Source organism: Melospiza georgiana, chromosome 5 (assembly GCF_028018845.1).
Source record: "Melospiza georgiana isolate bMelGeo1 chromosome 5, bMelGeo1.pri, whole genome shotgun sequence".
In the NCBI taxonomy this organism is placed as follows: domain Eukaryota; kingdom Metazoa; phylum Chordata; class Aves; order Passeriformes; family Passerellidae; genus Melospiza; species Melospiza georgiana.
In genome coordinates, this window is record NC_080434.1 from 51,199,126 (window position 1) to 51,208,766 (window position 9,641).

The 9,641-nt window shown below is 40.8% G+C and overlaps 1 protein-coding gene across 1 annotated transcript; it reads right to left on the bottom strand.

Annotated features, from left to right (window-relative positions):
* Positions 1-1,567: 1,567 nt before the first annotated feature.
* On the bottom strand, positions 1,568-8,018 carry CHRNA9 (cholinergic receptor nicotinic alpha 9 subunit). The gene is made up of 5 exons (XM_058024883.1): positions 7,949-8,018; positions 5,557-5,702; positions 4,571-4,725; positions 3,388-3,920; positions 1,568-2,112 (listed from the first exon to the last, which is right to left on the bottom strand). The coding sequence occupies exons 1-5, from the start codon at positions 8,016-8,018 to the stop codon at positions 1,568-1,570; spliced, it is 1,449 nt and encodes a 482-aa protein (XP_057880866.1).
* Positions 8,019-9,641: the final 1,623 nt, after the last annotated feature.

The following is a 9,641-nucleotide window of genomic DNA, read 5'->3' on the forward strand; positions in this document are numbered from 1 at the left end:
TTTTCTTGGCTAGTCACCCAGTTTAGCTTTACATTAAAACCTGGACTTTAGGCTTGCATTATGTATGAGAATCCAGATAAGTTTACAGTGCTAATTATTCAGAACAAAAGAAAACCTGCCATTAGCAATTCAATGCATCATTTACATCATCAAAATAAAAAGAACAATTCCCTTTCTTCTAATAAATTTGGGCATAACAACTGCATCACTTTACCAGTTTAGCTCCTTGCTCTTAAGTTACTGATTTGCAGGTATGCTCCTATTAACTGCAACAATTATGAAAACTAGCTTTATCACATGAACTTTTGACTGGGATCCATTACAATGCCATTCTACCTCTCCCACTGCATCTAGAATATCATGGTTTCAAAGTTCAGGGTGCTTTGCAAAAGCAATTTATTTGCCATGGGCATGCCCGTGGTACTGGTTCTTACTTTACTGCAAGAGACATTCTCCAGAGCTCTATCAGTCTGAGAGGGTTAACAGAAATTAACACACAGAACAGGGGTTTTTGGTGCTGTCAGCAACTAACATTTCCCCATATATGTAAGAGCTAAGGTGCTGAGCAAGGAGCGTTGACTATGGCACTACTTTAAAGAGTCTGTAAATCATAATTTTGTGCTAAGTAATGCACAGAGCAACCTTGGCATTCCTGTAAACTGTTTAAAATTTAAGCATTAAAGAGCTTGTAAGAGTGAACAAGGGACACAAAGGGTGAACACTAGCAGGTAAATACAGTGAGAGAAGACAGAAGTCACAGCCTCCTATTTTAGCAGTCTCAAGTAACATTTAAATGCACATCTTGAACAAATGCCCAGGGCAATGAGACATGTAGGAAGGACAGGAGAAGTTCTTCCTATTATTAGGCTCAAGAGTAAGAATTGAAAAGAAGCTCTTTGTCTCAGTGAGGAAGAAATCTTGGGAATCTGGTTTACTTGAGCCATGGTAACAACCCAGTAATATTCTGCAGCAGAAAATGATAAAGAGGAAGATCATATTCAGTAAGTTCAACCATATTAGACACTAAAGGCACAGCATGTAGAGCCTATGAAATGAACAGTGATCAGTGAACTGGAACAAAAACCATAAGTTTTCAAGTCAAGTTAAAATAAAAGGGAAAAAGGCAATGCTGTGAAGAGATGATCTCCAGAAAATGTCACCATATCACAAATACACTTTTTCCCCTGGAAGAGAGAAAGGGCTGATCAAATTGCGAGGGGCAGAGGTGCAGCCCTGTGAATACAGAACTCCCTGGTGGGCTGTCTGCTCCACTGCTGCAATACTCTGGCCCGGAGAGGCTGAAGCCACAGCCACCTCCCACCAAGGTGAACAGTGGCTGCTGATCCTGCAGCCTCCCCAGCTCACCCACACTGAAAGGCAAGGACAGCCACCAGCAAAGTCCTCAGTTGTGCTGTGTCTCAACTCACTGTCACAGCCTACAGGAGCAATTTGTTTATTGTTACAGAATGCAAGACAAAGATCTCAAAAGCACCCCTATCACTGAACTCCTCCTAAACAAAGTAACATGGAATATTCAGATTTACAAAAGGAACATATTCATTGTCAGTTAAGCAGCTTTCCCAATGATCAGCACACTCATAAAAAACACCATGATAAAGAAAATCCACATGAAAAACCTGTCCATCACTTTTGCAACTTTTTTCCACTCAATTCCTTTGGCCCGGTTTGCTTTATGGTCTCTAACACAATTAGCAATATACTCAATATTTTTAATCAGCATTTTGTAACAAGAACAGCAATTAAGATTTTCACCATGAACTCCATAGCTTTTATTCCAATTTCCATTGAGCTTCTCCTTGAGATTGCAGTCATCGTTCCTAGTGGAAAGAGGACTCCTTACCTCTTGGTGCCTCCTCTGACTCCCATCATCCCCCTCTAACCTACATTCTTCTTCTTTCTCTCTTTTTGGACTTGTGCAATTTTCACCCACATCATAAACAAAAAAGATTTTTGACATGTAGTCCAAAATAACCACCTTGGCCCACTGTGGAACAGGTTTTGCTTCTGAGCCACAATGATGGAGATTCATGATAATGATTGTCAATGCAGTGGAAGCTGTGATCATGGTCATCGTTGCTATGTAGTACTTCCCTAGAACACAAAATAAAATTATATTAAAGATATTACTCTAATAAAAAAAAATTCACTGAGAAGCAACAACATGATAACAGGTGCTAAGCATAGATGCAAGAGAAATAAAATTTTAATCACCCTAATTCTCTTAGATCAGGATTCACCATTTAAAAACAAAGATAAAAGCCATTAAAATAAAATCTCAAACTCATTATTGGCATGTCTTTATCAGATGAGTGTGTGACTACTGTATTAGCATGGTAAATATTTGCAAGCTAAGACCTCTGATTACTCAATGTTTCTCAAGAGCCTTGTTCTTTTCATAGTATCTGCAAAATCCCCATGCCAATGGCTTCACACAGCACCTTGGAAATCCCATTTCCTCAGGTCTTAACAACAGAGATGACCACACTTGGGTTGAGCTATTGATGCAGCCCACACCAGCAGATCCAGTGAACAGGCAGACCTTGCTGGCACCCACAGCCAGTGTGCTGCCAGCCCCAGGTCAGAGCACAGGGCTGGAGGGAACACAAGCTCTGCTCCTCTGCCCTTGCTTTGGCAGCTGAACCCAGCACAGCTGAGCACCCAACCAGCCTGTGCTGAGAGAGAAGCAGCTCCCAGCCCTGCTCTGCAGCTCTGCAGGACAAGCAGAGCTGACAGCAGCAGCAGGACAGACGAGTGTGCCACAGACAGGTGTGAGCGAGCCCAGTTCCAAAGGGATTGGGATGGATGGCAAGGGAGAGTGTGGGAATAGAGACAACAAGCTGAGCTAGGTTCCTTTCACTGCACATGAACTTTCCTGAACTCCCAGACAAAAATTAAATTTCAGCATAATGAATTCCCAGGAACTATAATCCAATGCACCAATTGTCAGATATTAAGTCAACGGTGTGTGTGCCAGTCAGGCCATCCAACCTTCTGCATCTGACAGAAACATATCTTGAAACAGTCTGACCTTGTGCTTATAGCTTTTGATTATACTTCATGTGTTAGTTCTAAAATTGTTTTCAATTACCAGCTTTACTTCAAGATGTGATAGCATCATTTGAAATCTCTAACTATATTTAATAAATATAAAACAGCTGGCTAATGTATAATTTAAAATAAATACAAAATAACTTCTAAAAACTGCAGCATACCTATACAGATTCCACACATATTTTAAGTACTTCACTATGCTTCAAAAATCCAGCAAATTTATCTTCCCAGAAATCACAAATTACATGAAGATTCACTGACATACAGCCCTGCTATTAATAAGTCATGCTTAAAGACAAAGTGTGTAAAGCTCACCTATCAAAGGTACATTTTCAGATGGGGGCATGATCTCTGCAACCATCAGCTGGAACACAGTCAGAGCAAGAAGAACTGTAACACCCAGAGACACTTTCTCACCAGAGTCTGCAGGGAGATAGAATCCCAGCGGGGCCAGGAAAGAGATCAAAATGCAGGGAAGCAGCAGATTAAATATGTAGAAAGAGGACTTCCTTTTCAAAATCAGCGTGAAGGTCACATCTGGATAAGGCTCAGAGCAGCAGCCATAAGTGATGACATTCTTAACTGCTGGCATACCATGAATCTCCCATTCCACATCTTCTATGAAGTCAGAGAGGTCACCACTATCAAGAGAATTGATGAGGTCTACCTGATTACCATTATAGGTCCAGGACCCAAAGGTAAGGTTGCACTGCTGGCTGTCAAAAGGAAAATATGACACATCCACTACACAAGAGCTCTTTGTGATAGCAGGTGCATCCCAAGTGATTTTTCCGTCATATCTCAGCACTACATTAGTATTTACTGGTTCTGAAAAGTCGTCATCAGCCCTAAAAGACAGAAAAATGGCAATCAGGATTGACAGACAAAAACTTAAGGGTGAGGGCCAGAGAAGGTGGGGAATGGGGAAGACCCTCCTTTCACACCATTAAAAGCATGTTCCTGAAATCATATTTACACTGCATTTTAGTAGGAACTTACTAATAACCATTATTTACAATGCCCATGAATGCCAAACATCAGTGCTGCTGAGTTATGTTGCATTTGTTGGCCATACTTCCTTCAAACTTGACCTCAAACAGAAGGCAGTAGGATAAGAGTCCATTAAAGGATGAAAACAGTCTGCAGGTCAGTATTGGCCTGGGAGAGCAGACAGGGAGTGCAGCCTTTATGTATCATCTTTTTGTGGGCAATCTTCCAGAGTTCTCAGGAGCCTCAGCAGAAAGCACCTCAGACAGCCAGGGTATTCAATTCCCAGTGCAGAGAAATTCAGAAAAGCTTTGCTGTGTAGCATAATTTTCAGGTCTTGTCTATAGCTTTATTGCAAAATATTTAGATTATCAACAACAAATGTTAAGACAACAAACATAGCCCTTGCTAAGGTAAGTAGAGATGAAAGTTCAGACTCTGTAGGCCAGTTCCTCCTTTAACCCCCTCCCTCCCTCAAATATGCAAGTTGATTTTCTCCAGCCACACTCACTTGTTATACAGGACAATATCTGGTCTCCAAACCAAATTGCTTGGGATCCTGATGGAATCCAACCCATCGTATTTATCTTTGTCCCATCTGAGGTATGCATCATACCAGCTCTGTCGAATCCACAAGTAAGCTGACAAAATTTGGTTCCTTTCATCCTGCATAAAAATGTAGAGATATTTCTAGCTGAAGGTGACAAAATCACATCTTAGACACAGACAGCATTTGTAATGTGCCTTTGATGTAGTGCTCAAAACAGGCCAGAATACTAACAGGACACAAAATAATTCTCAGACAGGCATCTAGGCCCATACACTGTATAGGAAAATCACTGGTGTGGACTTTCACTTGTGCAAACCTTCACCTCTCAGCACCCTCCCTAGTTTTAATCACAGTATCTAATCCTCCTAGTTCTTCCTAATTTCTTTTTGCAAGTTTCAGAATAGCAAATAGCTAACAGATCCAGGCTCAGAAATTCTTTGAGAGCTTGGCGAGGCATTGAAATTATAATTCAGAAGTCACAAAAATAATCTTTCCTTCTCCTTCCAGACACATTTTCTTTTGCCTTAAAAGTGTGTCTAAAAAAACCCCATATTTATAAAAATTACTGATGGCTAATTTTAGGGATTTTATGTAGAAATTATTGCAGCTTAGGAAAAGCATTTGCTGTATTTAAAACTCAGCAAAAGTTGCCTGGAGGGTGTGATACCAACACCTAACTACAAAAGAAGTCTTAAAAATTCAGCAGCTCCAGGTTTCCAGACTTATAATGGAAGCCTTAAGTGATGCAACCAGAGAAGAATGTACAAAATCTGGAGAACAGAACACACCCCCAAGCCCTCAGGGCACCCCCTGTCCCCTGCCCCTGAGGAAGCATTCCTGAAGTTGTCACAACAAACTGAAGGATGCTTTTCCTACTCCAAACAAAAGGCTTACAGCTAGTATAGTTCTGCATATTTTTAGAAAAACAGAACTCTACTTTCACTCACCATGTCTTTAATTTGGGACAACGTGATCTGAAGGGTGACATTCAATACTTTATCTGTGTCCTCCACTGGTCTCAGAGCATTGGAGTAGTCTTCAAACAGTTCATTAAACAGCATGTGAGCATATTTCCCTTTGGCTGATTCTACAGCTATAAAACATGGACTTGTTCAGTACATTAGATTAAGCACTGAGCAGCATCAGAATACACCTTCTTTCTACTGCTTCAAGCAGTATTTGCTCTAACAATATTTATCATTCATATATGGTAGAATATCATTAGTTCAGATACAGAAGAGTACCTGATTGAGTTATTCAAATAAAAACAGCGTTTGACTGGAGCAAGTGAATAGCTAACTTGAGCTTTTCACACCCACTGAAAGATAGTGTATACAGCAATTCTTACATTTTTTGAAGGTAAATATAATTACTTTTATTTTACAAATTACTCTCCCAGGCAGATATTACTGACTTACAGTCAACAAGGTCTGAAATTACACTTACTCACAGGCTAATGGCTTTTGGTATGTCCCCAAATGAAGAACTGGTAAGATTCCTGCTAATTCCAGAATTTAGTCTTTTTCTTTTTAAACTACCACCTGTAAAATGTCTGAGCTGCTTTTCTTCACAAGCTGGCAATTGTGTGAATACATCTGTGCACCAACATCTTTTCCAAACCATGTATTTGGAGATGCTGCTTGTTATCCAAACTTAGATACTAAAGATAATTGACTGAAACTTGAGGTTTGAAATAATACTTTTGCTGTTTCATACTGTTTTGCACATCACAGTTTCTCTAGGTAGCCTCTTTACATAGATACACAAATTTCTGCAAGCAAAGGGCAAGGACAACAGAACCACTCTGTTAAAAGCCACCCCTGAAGGTGGGGTAACTGAGGTTCTTCGTGATAGATCCCTTGGGATGGGCAAGAATGAAACAACACTGAACGACTGGTTGTGTATAAATGCACATATTTATGTATGGCAGGCTTATTTTAGAGCAATTTGATGCAACGCTGCCACTGAAACTACAGGGAAAACAGAAACTCGCCAACTCAGTCTTTTCCATGTTGGAGAATTAGACAACAATATTATTATTATTATTATTATTATTATTATTATTATTATTATTATTATTATTATTATTATTATTATTATTATTATGTCTTGCTCGGAATAACATCCTTTGTTCTGGGCAGGATGTTATTCTGAGCAGGACCTGCAATGGAAATTACTTCATCCACACATGCTCGTGTTGTGCAGTGAAAATCATTCCATCCTACATGGTTCTTTACCAGACTTTTCACTTATTTACACATAAAAACCCCAAAGAAATTCAAGTTCTCTCGTTTTAAATTACACCGTCCTTAGAGTTCAATCTTTTATTGGTTATTGATCCCTTCACCTCCGATACTAATTCGGATCTCATTCCTTGGTTCTCTTATCAACCTTTTCCCAGACCAAGTGTCTCCGGGGCAGTAATACCTGTTAATGTTCCTTTATTTCCCGGGTACCTTCTGGCTACTCCCCAGCTGTAGATGTTAAACCCATCAGACCTTACCCGGTGAAGTCTTTTGAAGACTAACTTCAATTCCCCTCCCCCGGGCAAAGGCGAGCAAAGCCCTGACTAAAGTCACCAAAAAAAATTTAAAAGTTGCGTCAATTCCAGCAATGGGAAAGAGGTACATAGTCGTATCGGTTATGAGCTATAGAAATGAAACAATATGAAAACATAGAGATTAAGCTTCAGAAAATACAGAAGAAAGATAAAGAAAGAAAGAAAGGATGAGAGCAGATAATGGAGAGGACCGGTATCACCATACATGATAAGAAGTATTATCCCGTCTCACAGGACCTGCTTTTTATCGGTGTTCTCCCTTATCTGGTTCAAAGCCCAGCTTGTTGCCAAACAAGGGTTAATTTGTCGCGCTGATCTCCGGTGATGGGCGCTCACCCGCTTTGTGCCCACCTTCCTCGCCTCTGTTCTGGGTGCAATCCGGCCTGGCCGGAGCACCCGCTGCTCCTGCAAATGGCCAATTGTCCGGGTCGTTATCGCTTCAGCGCTCCTGCAAGGCTCCAGCAAATGCCAGGTGGCGATTCGCAGGGGACAAGTGCTTTGGAGTACATCTCTGGTGATTCACACCTACTTCCCGGGCTAATTAGGAGTTCAAAGCAAATCTTCCTGACTAAAAAGATATCCCGACAAATCAAAACTTCCCGAAGATCGCTGCAATTCTGGTCGTACATGACCGTTTTGTCTATGCATCAAACACAGAGTTAAACTAAACAGATCAAACACTTCTGGGGCTCAGCCATGTAGGGTAGATCAGGTCACAAGATCCTATGTGAATGAGATAAACTTTGGTGCAACATTTAACTAACAAGCAGTATTCTCACCTTTGAGTATCACTGCTGTGCACAGCATCCACAGAGAGACGTAAAAGGTGGAGAGGCACCTCATCTTCATTTCTGGACCTTAAATAAAACTGTTCACCCAAGGGCAAAGAAGTGTTTACCACCGTCCAAAACTACCCAAGGATGCAGATCAGGTAGTACAGCAGCATCCAGGTGCCGGTGCACGGGTGCGGTTCCAGAAGCAGCTCGTTCGTCCCTCGCAGCTGTCGGAGCCCTGCAGCGACCGTGGGCTCTGTCCCTGCCCAGCCCTCCCTCCCCGAGTAACCCGAGCGCCGCTGCTCCCCAGCCAGGGCTGAGACAGAAAACCGGCAGATTGGGTATCAGTGCAAAAACTGTACTCCATTGCAATTGTACTACAAATGCAAGATTTCGTCCCATTTATGACAAATCCTTTTACAGTTCTTTGGAGGGCTTTGTTTTACTGCACTTATGTTCTGCAATATCCCGCTCAGAACAGTTCTATGGAACTTGTGGACCTTCACAAGAAAGTGATCTGACTCAGTACTTTAATAGGAATAGTAACACTGTACATCACACATCCAATGTCACACAGAAAAAAAGCCAATACCCACGGCCACTCCCACGCTGATAAAACAAGGTTTTTATTAGCAAAGTGTTGCCACGTGGAAGAGAGGCAGTTGCACCAAGGGCAGAAAACACATTTAATATTTGCAATAGCCCAATATATCTGTGCAAACAAGAACTTTAACAGGTCTAGACACTTGGAGACCAGTACTCAGCACAGTGAATCAGGAGTAAAACTGGACTTTGCAGGAAAAATGCCATTTCCCTTATACAGTACAATTTTTCACAGCTGAACTTGACAAAAAAAAAAAAAAAAAAAAAAAAAAAATTAGTTACCACACTTACATTTAGCCAAAAGAGTTTCAGGAGAAAAATGTGAATATGAAACAATACCTTACCTGGCCTTCCATCTCACCCTGATGGTCAGAACTTCAACAGCTCTGTCTATATTACTCATGTTGTCAGGTTATCTTCCTAGTACCACAGACATTTTCTTCCAAGTTTCTCAGATGAGAGGAGATTGCTTCCTCCTCTCTGCAGTCCAATCCATCCTTCGTGATATACTGCAGTCCATTCTGCCATCCTTTTAGAACAGAAAACAGAAAACAGTCACTCAAAGAGAAAGTGAAAATATAGAATGAGCTACCAGAAAAAAAAAATTGGTCCAGAATACTCCTGATCCACAGAGGTCATAAAATATTGTTGTTTTGCTCTTGCACAATCTTTTGGCCAGAAGAAAAGTTATCCCTCCATACACATAATTTCTACACAGCAGCACTACAAGCAGTCACTGGCTAATGTTTGTGCTTTTGTGGGATTTATAAATCAATTGCATTTATGGCCAGGTTTACTAGGTAAGCAATAAAAAATTTTGGTCAAAGCTCCTGTAATGGAATCCATCTCTGTCATTTAATTTGAAGAATTGTCAAAGGAGTAAAAAAGTAGAAAACTGTTTAGAAGTCAAAAAGGTCAGAACAGCCCCCAGGCAGTATGTAATAACTTGCATTTTCTGTGGGATGAAGGTATGTGATGCTAGATACAACAAATATCGTGGACAGAAGGCGAAAGATTTTTCAATACAGTCAGAGAAGTGCATTCTCAGGGGATAATTTTAGTCTACAATAAATTGGCATTCTGTCAGCAAGGAGCT